Source organism: Heterobasidion irregulare (genome assembly GCF_000320585.1).
Source record: "Heterobasidion irregulare TC 32-1 unplaced genomic scaffold scaffold_02, whole genome shotgun sequence".
Lineage (NCBI taxonomy): Eukaryota > Fungi > Basidiomycota > Agaricomycetes > Russulales > Bondarzewiaceae > Heterobasidion > Heterobasidion irregulare.
In genome coordinates this window covers 2,832,651-2,849,617 of record NW_009258198.1, presented here as the reverse complement: position 1 = coordinate 2,849,617, position 16,967 = coordinate 2,832,651, and the positions used below count along the sequence as shown (strand labels likewise).

At 47.9% G+C, this 16,967-nt stretch overlaps 6 protein-coding genes across 6 annotated transcripts; 3 read left to right on the top strand and 3 right to left on the bottom strand.

Annotated features, from left to right (window-relative positions):
- Positions 1 to 923: 923 nt before the first annotated feature.
- Positions 924 to 4,398, bottom strand: HETIRDRAFT_167632 (uncharacterized protein; the record flags this gene model as incomplete). The annotated part of the gene is made up of 18 exons (XM_009544618.1): positions 924 to 1,155; positions 1,215 to 1,273; positions 1,444 to 1,649; positions 1,707 to 1,757; positions 1,808 to 1,863; positions 1,927 to 2,073; positions 2,123 to 2,131; positions 2,196 to 2,254; positions 2,319 to 2,488; positions 2,551 to 2,779; positions 2,857 to 3,307; positions 3,362 to 3,536; positions 3,593 to 3,644; positions 3,700 to 3,864; positions 3,915 to 3,945; positions 4,006 to 4,025; positions 4,078 to 4,143; positions 4,201 to 4,398. 18 exons carry the CDS (start codon positions 4,396 to 4,398, stop codon positions 924 to 926), a joined length of 2,376 nt encoding a protein of 791 aa, XP_009542913.1.
- Positions 4,399 to 5,787: 1,389 nt separating this feature from the next.
- Positions 5,788 to 8,553, top strand: HETIRDRAFT_471475 (uncharacterized protein; the record flags this gene model as incomplete). Its single annotated transcript, XM_009544617.1, has 11 exons — positions 5,788 to 5,915; positions 5,969 to 6,119; positions 6,180 to 6,316; positions 6,378 to 6,475; positions 6,531 to 6,817; positions 6,883 to 7,029; positions 7,080 to 7,196; positions 7,298 to 7,569; positions 7,659 to 7,740; positions 7,804 to 7,933; positions 8,028 to 8,553. 11 exons carry the CDS (start codon positions 5,788 to 5,790, stop codon positions 8,309 to 8,311), a joined length of 1,833 nt encoding a protein of 610 aa, XP_009542912.1. The 3' UTR covers positions 8,312 to 8,553.
- A 155-nt stretch (positions 8,554 to 8,708) lies between these two features.
- HETIRDRAFT_407870 (uncharacterized protein) lies at positions 8,709 to 10,198 on the bottom strand. Its single transcript, XM_009544616.1, has 7 exons — positions 10,101 to 10,198; positions 10,027 to 10,047; positions 9,871 to 9,971; positions 9,795 to 9,816; positions 9,640 to 9,740; positions 9,444 to 9,585; positions 8,709 to 9,395 (listed from the first exon to the last, which is right to left on the bottom strand). Exons 1-7 carry the CDS (start codon positions 10,171 to 10,173, stop codon positions 8,929 to 8,931), a joined length of 927 nt encoding a protein of 308 aa, XP_009542911.1. The 5' UTR covers positions 10,174 to 10,198; the 3' UTR covers positions 8,709 to 8,928.
- A 1,717-nt stretch (positions 10,199 to 11,915) lies between these two features.
- Positions 11,916 to 12,865, top strand: HETIRDRAFT_310713 (uncharacterized protein; the record flags this gene model as incomplete). The annotated part of the gene is made up of 3 exons (XM_009544615.1): positions 11,916 to 12,149; positions 12,221 to 12,282; positions 12,343 to 12,865. The coding sequence occupies 3 exons, from the start codon at positions 11,916 to 11,918 to the stop codon at positions 12,863 to 12,865; spliced, it is 819 nt and encodes a 272-aa protein (XP_009542910.1).
- A 257-nt stretch (positions 12,866 to 13,122) lies between these two features.
- On the bottom strand, positions 13,123 to 13,788 carry HETIRDRAFT_380408 (uncharacterized protein; the record flags this gene model as incomplete). The annotated part of the gene is made up of 4 exons (XM_009544614.1): positions 13,633 to 13,788; positions 13,396 to 13,567; positions 13,232 to 13,343; positions 13,123 to 13,181 (listed from the first exon to the last, which is right to left on the bottom strand). Coding segments are annotated over exons 1-4 (432 nt in total), but the record flags the coding sequence as incomplete, so codon positions are not given.
- A 496-nt stretch (positions 13,789 to 14,284) lies between these two features.
- On the top strand, positions 14,285 to 16,955 carry HETIRDRAFT_100331 (uncharacterized protein; the record flags this gene model as incomplete). The annotated part of the gene is made up of 17 exons (XM_009544613.1): positions 14,285 to 14,332; positions 14,383 to 14,470; positions 14,521 to 14,539; positions 14,598 to 14,652; positions 14,716 to 14,874; positions 14,929 to 15,128; positions 15,183 to 15,244; positions 15,294 to 15,437; positions 15,496 to 15,572; positions 15,621 to 15,686; positions 15,740 to 15,911; positions 15,971 to 16,096; positions 16,156 to 16,342; positions 16,397 to 16,436; positions 16,493 to 16,592; positions 16,648 to 16,767; positions 16,828 to 16,955. 17 exons carry the CDS (start codon positions 14,285 to 14,287, stop codon positions 16,953 to 16,955), a joined length of 1,791 nt encoding a protein of 596 aa, XP_009542908.1.
- Positions 16,956 to 16,967: the final 12 nt, after the last annotated feature.

Genomic DNA, 16,967 nt, shown 5'->3' with positions numbered 1-16,967 from the left:
TTCATCCCCTCATGATTTAACAAATCGTCGAACTCGCTTCTCTACGACCGACGAACTGTGTCATGAGGCCCTCGCAGGAGATGAATCAATGGTGCAAGGCATAGACTACACCTCCGTATCTCCCTCTCTCCGCATTCATACGGCGTCGGGGCTCGTTAGCGTGGTGCACATTTTCCTTGATGCTCTATCGTATCTATATCACAACATTTTCTAGCTCCTATGTTTTCTGATTTGAAGGGTCTCAGACAATACGCCTGTTTCTCTTTAGTCAAGTTGTTTCATTGACTTCGTGTTTATTCTGTTGCTATCGGAATCAGTTTCAGTACTTCAGTGCTTGGACAGCAACAGTCAGGCTTGTGGAGAAAGTATTATTTCAAGATGGTAATTCCATTTATTTCAGAGCCGTGTGGTGTATGAAAAAGCTTCAAAAGCCCCGAGGCGAAATCCATACCTCTTTTCGAATCTCAAAGCTTGTCGTCTGCTCTGGATCTAATCTCGAAATCATGCAGCGTAGGCAGCTTCGTGTAGACAACCCTCTACAACCCTAGCCTCAAGGATGTCGCGCGGAAGATAAGGCCTTTCTCGAAAAAATCAGCCGCACTGGTCGACAAGGACATCGACTGTATCAGCCACACATCATGTGTCAAGCTTCAAGAGGTACGATGCGCAGTACATCGATCAAAGCATCCGAGCAGGTACTAAGTACTAAGCAGATGGGGATGAAGAACTCGAGGGGGCTAGACAGATGACAAAAGCGAGAACCACGTTCCATTCAAAGACAGCATAGCCCTGATGGTCAAGTCAGCAAGAATGAGCAAGAAAAATCTGTAGGACATGACGAATGGAAGGAGACGGCAACGCCCAATTCAGAGAGTTCGAGAGTCTGTGCCGAAATGGTTCCTAAGACAGAGAAAGCCTGGAAGTCACTCAGTCAGGTCGATGCCAGGCGCTACCGAAGTCTTCAGCTTTTTCATAGAGTTCGCCTGAGCATCAAAAGCCGCCAGAGACTTCCGCTTTGTCCTTTCGCTGATAGTTCCGTTTGCATGGGTCCGAGCTTGGCTATCCACCCGCCTCTGGGCTTCCGACTGTGGGGAATGTGTTATGTTTCCTGGTCGAGTCTCTGGGACCGTGGCGGATATGGATCTATCCGAAACTCTGACAGTGGCATGACGAAATGAGGTTTGATAGTATAACAGATGAAACTGTCCACTCACCGCTTCGTTATGCCATTCCCAGCAGCTTTCTTGCGGAGTCTGATTTTCGATTCTTGCACCTGAAACAAGGACAAAATCAATATCTTACTTGAGGGTGTCAATTGCTTTTCCGATGGAGGAGAGAAGCTTGTCTTCAGAATTCGTATCGGACGTGAAGATGTGTTTTTACATCTTGCAGAACCACTGCCAAAAAGAAGCGAGATCCGGGTAGATATAGCAGAATACCTACCAAGTTGTCAAACCCGATCAACGCCATCTCAGCATCCATTGTGGGATTGAAGTAGTCCAGATATTGTTGGCTTTGCTTCGAGGACCTGGAAAAGACATACTCTTTTTGGGGGTTCTTGCGTTGTCTTGCCTTTCCTGCCTTTGTCTTTGCCTTACTACGGGTTACATGGCTACCTGGGTCACCTGGGGACAATTTCATGATAAAACCTGTCATGGGAAATCGCATTCGACGTCGTGAGTGATTGAACCAGAAATCGTGTTTACCTTCTGTTTCAAGCCTTTTGAAAATTTGGTTGGCGAGCGGCGTCTCGCAACCTATGAAGTGTGAACGGACTTGACTTATTTATTTGATCTGATCTACGTACCAATCAACTTGAGGAAGTCTTGTGGGCTGTAGGTTTCCACGATCTTGATGGCCCTCCTGAAAGTGCATTCCACAAGGCTTGATATGAGGCAAACGAAAGAAGATTTGATCACAGCTTACCTGAACAGAGCGAGATTGTTGTATTTTAAAAGGAGGTCCGGATACCAACTCTGCACGAATATCATGTCGAAGTGATCGTCGTGACGAATGCGACAACGAAAACATTTGAATAGAGGGGGAATCTTCTCGTCTTTTGAAGAATGATAGCTTCGAAAAACAATCAGCTTTAACAGCGAAACCAAAGGACGCCGCTAACCCCATGCACCTGTCATCCGAAACAAGAATTAGTAAGTGAGTAAGTGAAATTGTCCCAGAGCGCGAACAAGTACCAGATGTGAAACCATTTCCCACACCCACCCTCGCACAGAATACAACATTCATCCTCTGTCTTTCCATCACAAACAAAATTAGCCGATATGTCCGACGCTCAAGAAAGATAACAAGTGACCCACAGGCGCACCACAATCACAATCTAATATGCCTTCTCTTTCCTCTGTCCGCCGGACATATAAATTTTTACCAGTTGCCCGCGGAGACCTGGTATCAAGCATGGGTTCTCCAGCGTCCTGGAAGGATTGTATAGGGTCGTCGTCAAAACTTGGAACAACTTGTGTCCCCATCTCTATGGATCGGTATCGATAGTTGCCACCCATTTAATCGATAGAAAAAAAAAAGAAGACCAACCTAGACGTTGCGCACGATAATCCTCCGGTCGGCAGTTTTCGACGGCATCCGTCATGATTTGAGTGCTGCCTCCATGAGCCACAGCGCTAGTGCAACACTCGGTCAGGGTGAAATCAGAAGGCGGAAGACTACTGCTCTCCGAGAGTGACATGACATGATGCGAAATTTCTTGAGACGGTCTACGTTGTGTAGGTTCAGGAAACCCGTTGTCAATAATCTGTCGACGGTTCTATGAAAAGGAGATTTGAGTATGCTGTATGGTTAAAATTAGAGGAAACCTGCCAAATTTTTGAGATCGTTGGGAACCTCTTCGGATAAGCCTCGAATCAACACCTCTGGTGAAGCATCACCAGCATCTACGTCCATGTCGTCGCTGTCCTCTCTACCCCCACATTTCTGAGCCTTTAGCTGGTCTATGGATAGAGGTATAATTTCTCCTTTATCGTCCCGCACGCCAATAGGTTTCCAGGTATCTAGGTCAGCTCCAGAGTCGTTAGGGTCCGTCACATAATCCGGGTCTATCTCGCCTTCAGCATCAGCATCTCGTGAATCGATCCTTCCAAACGCCTCCGCGTCCCAAGCAATTTTGCGTTGTCGCGAGTCACGCTTCTGCGCTTCGGCATGACCTTGCCGCAACTCTAGGCATCCTGCGGTCTTAACGCCGACGGCGGAGCCGGTCGAGAGGCCGGAGAACGGCGCCTTATTGTCGTCTGCAGATGGAATGATACCGGAAACAGAAGCGACATGGACATCAACCCTACGCACAACGAAACAATGAGGATCATCCAGTAGGTGATTGCGAAATGATTACCCATGCCAGGTTGTTTCTAGACTTCCAACACTGCATTTCTCAGGAGTCTCTTTCGGGTCGTGTGTGGTGAAAAACCATCTATCTTTATCTGGGTCCCCAGGCCCAAAGTGCGGAGGCTCGTAGGAGGCTGGGGCGTTCGAGTTGTATAATAATTTGAACTTGACAAACCTTTGCTCTGTAAAATTGAAAGAAATCATCAAGTAGTCAGAATGACACAATGGAACGACGAACTTGGGAGTTGACTCATGGTGGTCGTGCAGGTTATCAGCACCTTAATCAATGACTGTGCTGGATCATTACCGATACAGCAATTAAATCGGATAGCAAGTCGTACGGACCTTGATACTTTTCTGGACATCTCCCAACGTATGTAGTTTACCGCTCTTCGTGACCTCATTGACTGGGTCATCGAGTCCTTTGTGCCCATTAAGCGACAGATTTAAGAGGTCTTCACCCAAAGACATAATCGGGACGGGAGTGTCGCTTCCTGGGACGGACTGGTACTGGACGATCGTGAGTACTTGCCGAAACGTGCCGATGTATTCACAGTTACCTTAAAATTGAATGTGTACGCTTCTACAATGCTTCATATAGAAAACTTAGTTATTCGACGCGCATATACACATATATGCTGTTTCACATACTTGTTCGGATCTTGATCGTCCTTAGCAGCACTATTGACGGTCTGTAATACTCTGAAAGTGGAGGCAACGCACCAAGTAGATAGCGAAAATTAGACTACGAAGGTATTGCTTTTCGATAGCATCAAATATTCCGTGCTCCTGGTGTAGAGTCTGGTGGTAACGCGCATGGAAGCTCAGATGATTACAATCACGCACCAGATAGTCAAGGAGCCTATCCGCCTCAGCGGACCAGCCCCGCGCGACCGTCATGATTCTAAAACCAGATCTTCGTTCTTGCTCTTTTCTCCCTCTGCCTGTGGGAGAGGGAAATCCTGCATCTGAGGGGTTCGACGAGAGTACCGCCACGTCCGAAGATGTTAGATAACCTGCCCAGGCAAAGATGCTAAGGGGCATGTTTTAGTAGGTACAGATTCGATGCGAACTTTCATGGAAATTATCTTGTGGTAACAAATCTCTAGAATGACAAAAGGCTGTAGCACGCATATATCGAGTGTTTAGGGCTTTGACTGTACCGTAGGTAGGTGATGCAACCAAGGCCAGCTTTTAACAGAGTTTGCACCGTAGCTAAGCTCTGCGCAGGTGTAATGGACTACACAGAGTCAGAAAGATAATGTGTGATAACGGAAAGCCGAGTACCTGACACGTAGGTCGAGGTGCTTGCGCTTGCATGACGAGAAAGATGGGAGACGGAGATAAGTGCATGCGCAAAGCAGAAAAGGTTTGACGCGTCCGTATCACGTGACTTTCTTAGACCAGGCAGACCGGCCGGTGGACCTTAGACTCTGCCAGTGACTCGGACCTGCACCTATTCGTCTCTCTATGCATACAGTAGCAAGTAACTAAGCGGAGCACAAGATAAATTAGTGTCTCCAGAACGGTCATCATATCGACGAGCATATGCGAGTTCTACGGTCGAAGAGAACCAAGAGAACCAATTAAATTGATTGCCAAAGATTATCGTTAGTGCGTGCGAAGTGGCACGCGATGGCGGCGAGGTGAAGGCATTAGTAGCCATAAAGAACGACTTCAATTGCAACCACTTGAACAGCACGCAATCTTCTACCCGGCCAGCGACGGATCCTTTGATCTTTATCACCTTCCTCCACACCGTGCATGCAAATATATCTTGTTTCCAGTGCCCCAAGTTGTCAACATTGATCCTCTACCACCATCCACCAACCCCGCTCGGGACACTGTCCCTGTGTATCGTCATCTTCACTCACCCACCTCAGCCCTGGAAGCCTTGAACGAAGAAAGACTGGGCTTGACAGCGGCGAATCACTCTTCGTCGAGAATTGCACGCTCCTCGTCCACAACCGGCACCCCTACCCTTATTCCTGCTACTCGCGCTAGGTCTTACCTCGAAGGGAGCGAGAATAGTGAACCATCGACAACTTATTCTCCCGATCTACTTCCAGGTACGTTGAACGCTTGAACGTAAAGTGCTGATCTTCAACCTCGTATCTCTGGACAGACGGTACTCCCGACTCTGTATTCGAACGAGCGCGCAAGAGACAGCGGATTGACAGCATCAGCACGAGTACAGAAACATCTACCTCCACCTCTCTATCAGCCATCGACCGTAGTCTTTTCTCTGACAATCACATCTACTCCAACGCTAGCATGCGCGTCCCTGTCAATGATCACGACTCTGACTCTTTCGTTTCATCAGATCTCCACCCTGAAGCTGGTCCCTCTTCGATGACCACTACTTCTAAGAATGGCCACGGAACAAACGGAACCACCAACGGTTTCTCAGGTACACCTGTTGCCAATGGAGTGATGAAGCACGGCAAACCACCGGTCTCCAAGGTTAAATTGCACGGCACCACATTATACGAAGACTCCCACATCGACAGAGAGGAATATATCAGACTGGTCATTCAAAGCTTGCGAGATGTCGGATATATGTACGCATCGTCTGCTTTGATTTTATTGTGTATATAGTAACATTTCTGAGCAGTGAATCAGCCGCGACGTTAGAAGCAGAGTCAGGTTACGTTATGGAGACTCCAGAGGTCGCAGAATTCAGACAATGCATCTTGGAAGGAGCATGGACCGCAGCAGAAGATGCTCTTACACAGTTATGTGGACCTCAGGATGATGGACTATGGGTGCGCATACCCCCTTATTCAAATTAGTATTTCGTCTGACTTTTGAGCGGTGGAATCCAGGAAGCCAAGTTCTTGATTAGCCGACAAAAATATATGGAGTATCTTGAGCTTGGCAGCATACCACAAGCACTGTATGTCCTCCGGAACGAACTAGCGCCCTTGCACATTGACCCAGAACAGCTGCAACCATTAGCCAGGTTTGTGCCTTCTGTGTCATTTTCTCAATACAGCTCATGGTCCGATACATGTCTTATACAGCCTAGTGATGTGCACGGATGCAGCAGATCTCAAACAACGAGCCGATTGGGACGGTGCCCATGGCTCATCACGACGAAGACTTCTCAGTAACCTACAACGTCTGTCCATTTCCTATACGTTAGCCTGTATCTGACTTTGGGGTCTTGCCTGCAGAATATATTCCTTCTTCACTCATGATTCCTCCACGCCGTTTTTCCACCCTCCTTGACCAAGCGCGTCTATATCAACGCTCAGAATGCATTTATCACAATGCCCCTGTTACTTCACGCAATTTTTCGCTATATAGTGACCATCAATGTGATAGAGATATGTTTCCTCGACACACGACGGCGATTTTGGAAGTGCACAAAGACGAGGTTTGGAGCCTGGAGTGGAGTCATGATGGCAGGTGGCTAGCGAGTGCTGGCAAGGATCGTACTGTCATCATTTGGTCCGTAGGGGTGAGTGGCTCTGACCCCTCTACCGACGTTCTTGAAGCACGAGCCTGACGTCGCACGCCATGTAGAGTGAACCAGAGCCATCAATACGACGATACTCGCCAGAATTTATCTTGCGTGATCACCCATTTCAAGTTGGTTGCATTGCATGGTCATTAGATGACTCGATATTACTTTCTGCGTCGGAGCAGCTTATAAAGATGTGGAATACCAAGGTTTGCTTCCATGATCATCTGAGTTTGCCGCGCCCTGACCTCATTTCCAGACTGGGTTGTGCATTCGAACTCTCGAAGCTCACACAGAAACGGTGTCAGCATTGGCCTGGGTACCTGACGGATCAGGCTTCATATCTGGTTCTCAGGACCGTAAGATCATCCTGTGGGTACGTGGATTACTTCTCCCATTCCTGTTGGTTGGCGACTCGACCTAGCTCGGTCGCTTCTGCATCCTCGACCATCACCATTCACTACCTTTCTATTGCAGGGCGCGGACGGAAAGCAGCGTGATTCCTGGGGAATCACGGCCGTCCGGATAGTCGATCTTGCAGTGACTCCCGATTTCACACGCCTAGTTGTCGTGGGCGAATGTGCGACAGGAATTCCCGCTAATCATTCGACGCCGCCTGGAAGAGGTGAGACGGCCCCTCCTCCGACTCCAGCTGGCAGGAGTGGTGGGGTGCCTACGAGCGCGAATGGTGCGCGAAACGCTGACAATCGCATGATTGTGTATGACTTGACCACGAAACAACAAGAATTGTATGTATTACTACATCTTTACTTCCCCGTTCCTAGTTCATCTTTCGTGCGGCTATTTGTTCAACCTGGAATTTTTTTTGCCCTTCTAGGTCTATCGCTTTTGAAGACCAACTCACAAGCGTGAAGATATCTGACGACTCACAGTACGCTCTCATCAACCACGCGCCAGATGTAAGGGATCGCCTATATTTTACTTGCTTCTACGTTCTCATCGAACATTCTTCTATCTTGCAGGAGCTCCAATTATGGGACATCTCGACCGGCCGAATGACACGTAAATATACCGGGCAGCGCCAAGGGAAGTTTATCATACGAAGTTGCTTCGGCGGCGTCGATGGTAATTTTGTGGTCAGCGGAAGTGAAGGTACGTCCTGACGCCAGGCGCCTTCTTCGCACCGCAAGCTGAATTAACTTTTGCGACTTTCTTCTCGCTTACCATGTGCTCTCCTGTCACAAAGATGGTAACGTGTATGTCTGGCATCGGGATCGTGGTATCCTCCTCGAAGTATTGTCCGGCCACGGAGCTGGCAGCGTGAACTCCGTTGCATGGAATCCAAGGAATAAGCGAATGCTCGCTTCCTGTTCAGACGACTTCACTATTCGGATATGGGAGGCGCTTCCAGCAGATACATTCGACCAGACCGTGTCATTCCAAGTGGATACCAGAACGGGACAGGAACAGGAACAAGAGTCAAGTGGGAAAGGGAAGGGTAAGAGAAGAGAGCCCTGGGATGAAGAATAGCTCGCGCCAATATATTCGGGTGCATTTGGTCTGACATGGATTGACTGAAAGTACTTAGCCTTGTTCTAAATTCACTTCCACGCACTCGCATTCGTTTTCCACTCATCGCTCTTTTCGTTTTGCATGCATACTTACGGTACACATTTACACCCAACCCTTGCTTTCTCACACATTGAATCGTCATATTTGCATGTAGATGGCATCACTATAGCAATTCTGAATGATGACCAGCGTAATCACTCTCGATGTCTGCTTCTGTCTCCCAGCAAATTACCTCCACAGACGTTGACATGTGGTCATGCTGCCCTTCATCCCTCTTTCGGTGCAGGTAGCACTAAGCCACAAAGAGAAATTATACCAAGGTGGTCTGATTCTAGTCCAACCTATCGGCTGGTTTGAAAGATAAACACACTCAATATTCAAAGTCAATGTAAACTATGCAAACTACTTCAGACGAACACCGGTGAAAATCACTCAGAAATTTGCGAGGTGTAGCTAGCCGGAGATAGACAGAGGTCAATCTGTTACAAGTACAGTTTACAATAAAGAGCAGTGTCCCAATAGTGAAGTACAAGATACTGATACCAGAATACCGTAGAAGGGCGTAGAATGCGTAGTTAAATCCTAGGCGTATTGGAAGATGCCAAGCGAGACGGCAGTTGGGAGTGTGCACGATGTTTCGGCATGAAGAGGGCTGACATTGCGTCTTTCTTGGTCGTACTTATAGATTTCGGTGGACGAGGGGGGGGCGATGTAAATATGGGTGGAGATACTGTTGGAGTTTGACCGGTAACAACGTTGGATCCAAGCTTCTGAGTTACACTAGAGCCAGAGGCCGACAGGGACGATGTGTCGGGATGAGATGGTCGGCGTTGGACGACGTGCCTGACGACAACCCGACTACCAGAAGGTGGTGGTGGCGATGATAGTGGAGGCTTGGCGATTGTTATGGGAGAGATACAACAATATGACTTGGCAGCGATCATCGGCGGCCTCATGGCTGGTCCAAACACAGATTTCTGGATCTTTGAAGCCTCTGTCTTCGTTTGCTGAAAAAGTGTCTTGCGTGGCGGTGCAACATTCCCTGTTATAGAATTAGATATTAAAAATCAAAACGCTCCCAAATGCTCACAGCCACGAGCTCGCTTTGCAGGTGGGATATTATCGGTGAATTTTATTTCTCTTTCCCTTTTACGCTCTTGTTCCTCCATGCGCGCATTACGTATTCGCGATCCTATTTCTTCAAAACGTTTGGCTTCCTGTTCACGAAGAGTCTAGAAAAACGATGAGTGAGTTTTTCAAGATGTTATAGCGTTCTACTTGCTCACAGAAAAATGTTCTTTCCAGGAGGGAGGTGCTGCAAGCACTCCAGTGCTATAGCGATGTGCATAAGCGGGATAAGCTCGCATGCATTGATATTTCCACAGCTCTGCTCAACGGATAGTTGAATACATATATGATGAAATGGCATTTACGCACTCACCATCCGTTTCTAAATCGAGATTCTATGCAGCAGGTTCGTGAGGACGATATGGATGTCGGTGGTATTAGGCACATACTGGCGTCGAGTTCTCGAGTCTGAGAAGAGTATCTGCTGAGCAGTGTTCTAATACAGGTCGGACAAGGTCATAGCGCACATCTTCACCCAAGCTCTCAATTTCTATGAGAAGAAAGTCATTATAGACAGGCTTCAACGCTACAAATATTGGACAAACCGTTGACATGACTTGCAGCCACTGTAGATGTCTAATGAGTTGAGATGAAGATATCTGAAACTGGAAGATCATACCCCTTTGACAGTATTGGACGAGTGTAGGGATTTTTCTGGCTGATGTATCGCCCATATCTGCATCGGAAGACATACTTGTACGATGTGGTACAGGAGAGGCTACGCAGGATCTGAGAGAGTAAGTACGTGGAGTTCGGCAAGGTCAATGTTACCCGTTTAGGAACCGTCTCGGTGAGCAAATATGGTAATCAATTCCCATCTCCCAAACCTTTTTCTACGTTTTCTACAACCATTCGAGATACAAATCCAGCAAGAATAGCCGTTGCTTCGAGGTTTAATTATGCCGCAGACGGCTCGAGTCTTTCAATTTTGGTGCGGACAGATTCGTGCACAGCAAAGCTATGGACTATTATAGATAGCGGTACCAATCCGGTGCAGATGAGTTCAGAGGCTCGTAACTGCGAACGAACGGTCAACAAGCACGAAGCCACGCAGCATGTCGAGCAGGGGACTCATATTCCTCCAACGCACATCAGGCGTATGCGCCCGCGACGCCGCCCCAACAGCTCCCATTGGTAGATTTGACCAAGATTACAGACATGAGTCAAGCCCTAATATGAGGTTCGATCGGAATCTGATCCAAAATGGGGACCGATTGAGCCAGCTTTGGCAGCTAAGTATGACCATAAAGTTGTCCGATTGACCTAAATGCTAAGTTTTGACCTTTTAGATCGGACTTCTCATAGGACACGCCAAGTCCTGCTTCGACAGCCGAGACGTTTGATACATCTTTACAACGGGCGTGCATGGTGACTGCCCATCGTGAGATGGCATCGGTACGGATGAGGTCCTGAGTTCTCAGGCAGAGAATGATCCCTACTTTACAGATTGATACACTGCTCACGAGTCACGACGCATCACCGGTTGAATGTCGAGGCCTGACGAGGACCTGCGCAGCTCGCACGGAGATAGAGTCGGATGTTATTCTTCTTTCTCATGACACAAACGAAGTGTTCACCTATCACAGAGCTCCATAGACTACTATCAAGATGGTTATGTTGGGTGAACACTGAATCGCGTCCGATCGAGGAAAGCCAACGTTGGGACTCGGTAGTCTTAAAATGGTCAACCGAATGATTTTTAAGCATTGATAACCGGGTCGAGGAGCCTCATGGGACACAAGAAGGATGCATGATGTGGAGCCACTTGCAGCCACCAATTTAATGCGTGGGACAAGGAGAACCAAGCTCGAGATCAAGATGCCGCATTTGCCCAGGGCAACACTCCGATCGCTTGGGATCTCTCGTCAGATAACTAAAAAAAACCCAGCTGATACATTAGGTGGACATGCAGCTACCCATGCTTCCGGTAGGCCCCACGCTACTGCAGGGGTACATTGGGAATTATCAAAGTCAGTATACCGGGAGTCAGAGCCATATGTAAAGTGGTACATTTACATCCGTCATGTCAAATTTGCTCCCGCTCACATAACCTCACACTGTGGCGCTGGCGCGGGAGAAAAGGTCTAACTTATACAAATCTCTTTTACACAATTTTCCCAACTCTCCCTCGGGCTCAGGCGCTCAACAGCCCGTCCGGCGACTGAATTTCGATGGACATCATCAATAACCTGTGGCCAAGTCTACCTGTTTAGATCGGCGTTTCCTGTACTACCACATGGCCGAACTGTGCACGGCTCTCCTCGTGGGCGATTTCCAAGTTACACCGCACCTTATTCCATCCAAAATCACCTTACCTGTGGTACTCTATTCATAACATCTCACGAACCGTTTTCTCAAGCATTGCATTTTTTTCTTCCGATTTAAAGGCACCTAGCGAGCTCGACCTACCATGTTCTACAACCCCCCACAAGACATGCAAAAGCCGACCCATTCCCGACTTCATGTTCGCGACGCCCGAGACGCCCACACAGTCTTCGAAGCCGTACGTCAAGGATTCCTCAAACCCGTCGAGCGACGTCTGAACGAGGTCGAACGGTCCATGTATATTCGCTCAGGATCGATTTTCGTCTGGGAAGAGAGCGAGGACGATTTAGGCTTGAAGAGGTGGACGGATGGTCGGGTCTGGAGCCAATCCCGGATGCGTGAGGTAAGTGGCTCACTCTTTCAGGAGATTACAGACACCTCTTGCTTTGAAGCTGACTTCGTTCTTTACGGCAGCCGTATCTCTTCTATGACGAAAAATTACCGTCAGATAGCTCCTCAAACGACCAACCTCCACGGTAAGCAGCCTCTTCAAGATTCAATCAAACCTGAGGGTGACCCGATAGACAACTTCTTAGTTCGCCAAATAACTTCAGATTCGTCGATGGCATAGGCCGGACCGGCGCGTCCACCCCTGCGCTCTCGCACTACGATCGTAGCGAGCAGCATCCGGCGGGATTGGTCAAACAGGCGTATTCGGCATGGGTCCTGAGACATTTTGATACGAAGCCGCGCAAGTGGCATTTAACTGCCTACTTCACGTATTCCGACCTTCCGCGTCTTCCTACAATTGATCAAGATCCCACTCTACGTGGTGTGACTGTGCCGGCAGGGATGTATAGGAGTGGGAAGGCCCGGTCGAGGAATTCGGATGCCACGGGTACACACACGCCCGTTCCGCCTTCATCTTCTCCGTCACCTTTCGCACATGGACATTCAACTTCTTCAGCATCAAGTTCTAGCGGACAGGTATTGCCATCTTTACATGTTGCGATTGCGTCGTCCCAGCAAGATGGTCACCTCTCCGGAAGAGTACACGATGGTAGACCTGTAGAAGATCAGCGTATGATCCAAATGCTCAATTCCCGTCATATTATATAGTTATAGGGGGTCAATACGAACAATGAGAACTTGAGCTTGCTGCGACTTCGAGCTATCACTAAACACGTAGGCGGGGGTTGCCTGAATTCAGCACTAGGTAATCACAATGATAACCTAGTATAAGGTATCAGAGTCAAGACCGAGAAGCACACCAAGAGAAGGGCTCAACTAAAAATACACGAGTGTACTTAATCAGTACATAGGACTCCTCAGTCATCCTCAGGATCTGAAGGGGGGTCATCACCGGGACCAGCTCCTGCTTGCATCGCAGCCACGAGGTCGTCAGATTGTCCTTTCTGAGCAGCAAGACGTTGTCCTGGGAGGAAATGATTGAAGGAAATGTAAAAAAACTAGGAGTGAACGTACGAATGAGCGTATGGACTGCCTGCTGCGTTTGTCTGTCTAGTTTGGAAAGCTTTTTGTCCATTTCACGTTTGAGATCCCAGTTGGGCCTCTTCGGTGCAATGTTGAATAAGTCCTGGACACAGGTCGAATGAGAGCAGGGAATCGAAGTCAATGATAGGAAGTACCAGGTCCTGAGCCCTTCTCTCCTCATCCTCAGCAATGATTTTCTCGGCCAGTCCTTTGACGTTCCCCTCAACAGTGTCCTCGATTTCAACATCTTCGAGTTGTCGTTTACGAAGAGTTCGTGTTTCCGGATCAAAATTACGAGAGCTGAGAATACGCTCTGATGTGTTGTTACTAATAGTAATTGGGGCAATGCATCAGCTAAGGCGACATACGAAGACGGTGGGAGTATAGTTAACCTGTCCTCATCAGTGCTCTCGCCTGCTCTTTTCTTTCTCAAGGCAAGCAAACGCGCCTTCCTTGCCTCAGATTCCTGTGCCAAGGACATGGTACTCGAGCTCTGAAAAAGGTCACAATTTCTCAGGCAACAGGAGGCAAACCGAGGTTGTGAGAGCAAGTAGTCCAGATGGTTGAACAGGCGCTATTAATTCAGTAGCAGCCACTGCTAGTAACTTTGAGGAAATGAAAAGTGCTTAGTCATTGTAATTTCGTCATCCCTTTCTGACACTTTTGGCATGAACCTGCTTGAACAGGCTTGAACGTTTGAACGCCCCGCCATCACTTCTGACTTGTTTTCATCCCAGGTGCAGAGAGTAGCAGCCTTCACATGCTCTCCACATGGCGTCTCTCTTGCTTGCAAGCTTGTCGTAGCGACAGGAAACATTCTACATCTCTATCCTCTGCAGCCTTCAGTACTTCAATGCGCGCTCGAATGGCAGCACAAAAGCTGGTGCACATGGAGGACTTTCCGTGTGACATGATACGGTGTGTCGACCGCCACAGCACTATGATTACACATATCTAACATATCGCTGAAGGAACTTTTCAATCATCGCCCACATAGGTATGCTCGAGCGCGCGAATTGCGGGTTTCAACTTACGAGTGCGAATATGTCTACAGATCATGGAAAGTCGACTCTCGCAGATAGGCTTCTTGAGGTTTCTGTGCATTTCAATATAAATTCATCCTCATACTAATGCACTTGCAGCTGACGGGTACTGTGACGACGAGTTTGAAGGGTTCTAATCAACAATTCCTCGATAAGTTGAAGGTTGAAAGAGAAAGAGGAATCACAGGTACGCCTCACAGCCCGTATCTGAACAGAGTCTTTCAATTATTTTGTCAGTCAAGGCGCAGACCGCAAGGTAAATTTGAGTCCTATCATATATGTATGGCCGAGTATGATTAAGACAATGTTACCAGCATGTTTTACGGCTATAACGATTCGAGGTACTTGTTAAATCTCATCGATACACCTGTAAGCTAGCATTTATCTGGCACGCAGTTGATGGTGCATTGAACTCTTGAATTCTACCATTAGGGGCATGTCGACTTCTCTTGGGAAGTTTCTCGATCCATGTCGGCTTGTCAAGGCGCACTTCTGCTTGTTGACGCCACCCAAGGAGTCCAAGCCCAATCACTTTCTGTTTTCCATACCGCTCGCGAAAAAGGATTAAAGATTATTCCTGTACTCAATAAGGTGCATGTCTTCGGTTATCAAAAAGGATTGATCTTAACCAACGTCTTTGAACAGATCGACCTTCCTGCTGCTCAACCAGAAAGAGTTACAGCGCAGATACAGTCTACCTTTGGGCTTAAGCCCGAAGAAGTTCTCCATATCTCAGCGAAAACGGGGCAAGGTGTTGCTGCAGTCCTTCAAGCGATTGTAGAGCGAATGCCCCCACCATCCGGCAGTCCTTCTGAGAATTTGAAAGCACTACTATTCGATTCATCGTAAGCGAGGAAATCTCAATATTGTGAAAATTGACTTATATCAATGCAATCCAGATACGACCGATATCGCGGTGTTATATCGTTGGTGAGTATACAGAGTGGAACGCTTCGTAAAGGTACAGATCCCTTCGGATACCGGTGGAACCCTCTCATTTCTCCCGGTAGGTGACAAGATTGCTTCTTGTCATACTAGGAAAAGGTACGAAATCACCGATCTGGGCATTATGCACCCAGAAGAAGTGCCAACTACTCAGCTCCTCCCGGGACAAGTCGGCTATATTGCGTGCAACATGAAACAGTCCTCGGAAGGTACTAGGCCCTCAGTCCACACTTTTTCTCGGCCTCATTTAAAAGTTTGATACATCAGCACATATCGGTGACACGATTCACCGGGTGGGTGAGACTGTCGAACCTATGGCTGGGTTCCAGCCTGCGAAAGCAATGGTGTGCCAGTTCTCATCTCATGAATGTTTGTCCGCTCAATGAAAGTAGGTCTACGCAGGGATATTCCCTGTCGACAGCAGTGATTTTGCCAAGTTAGAGGAGTCGATCAAGAGGGTTTGTCAGTACCACTCGAAAAGTTCTGTGTATATACTGATCCGATTCGACAGTTGACACTCACCGACCGTAGCGTAAGCGTACAGCGTGAATCTTCATCAGCACTAGCACAAGGCTGTCGGTTGGGCTTCCTTGGGACGTTGCATATGGACGTATTTCGTCAGCGACTTGAAGACGAATACGATGCAAACATCATCATAACTGCGCCGACGGTGCCATATAAAGGTCGGCGAGGGCTTCAAACCTTCTATACACACGGATATCAAATTTTCTGCCCATCACAGTGATATACAAGGACAGAACGGTGTTTGTCAGCAATCCGACAGACTTTCCTGAGACTAGCGATACGTCGTCGAAGGTGCGGGAGGTGCAGGAACCTATCGTGAAAGCGACGATCATTGCCCCTGGAGGTAGGCAAAACTTCATCAACTATGAAACGATGAGATTTGACGCTAAATGACTTCAACAGAATATCTTGGCGAGATGATGGATTTGTGTTTTTCACACCGAGCAGAAGATATGGACCACCGCTATATGGAGACTTCCAGCGAGGCATCCGCCCGAGCTATCCTAACTTGCACTATGCCTCTGAGCGAGATTGTGACGGGGTTCTTCGATAAATTGAAGAGTCGCAGCTCGGGTTTCGCTAGCTTCGAGTGAGCTGCATCGTGTTACCTGTGTTTTCTGGCGCCAGTTAAATTGTTATCAAGCTACGAGGACGCTGGCTACAAGCGCAGCAATCTTGCTAAGGTGTGTGCTTTCATGCTAGCTTCTTCTAATCTGCAACTCAGCTTGTTCCTCTACAGATGGTTTTTCTACTCAATAACAAGCCCGTAGACGCTTTGGCTCTTATAGTCCATCGATCTGCCGAACAGGCAATAGGTAGGACCTGGGTCAAGAAGCTCCGTATGTTATTTCCACTGCCTTCAAGATGTTGAAACTGACAATTTGACTTGATCAGACAAAGTGATTCCTCGCCAGATGTTCGAAGTGCCCATTCAGGCGGCGGTGGGTAAGAAAGTCGTCGCCCGTGAAACCTTGTCGGCTCTTCGTGCGGACGTCACAGCTGGGCTTTATGGAGGTGAAGGATTATCTGTTCTGTCGTTTGAAGCATCTGTACTGAATTGCGGACTGTGTGAAGGGCATTATGAGCGCAAGATGAAACATCTTGAGAATCAGAAAGAGTCGAAACGGCGCATGAAGCGCTTCGGAAGTGTCGAGCTACCCCAAGAAGCATTCTTCGATATCTTGAGAACGAAGACTTCTTGAACTCGACATAGA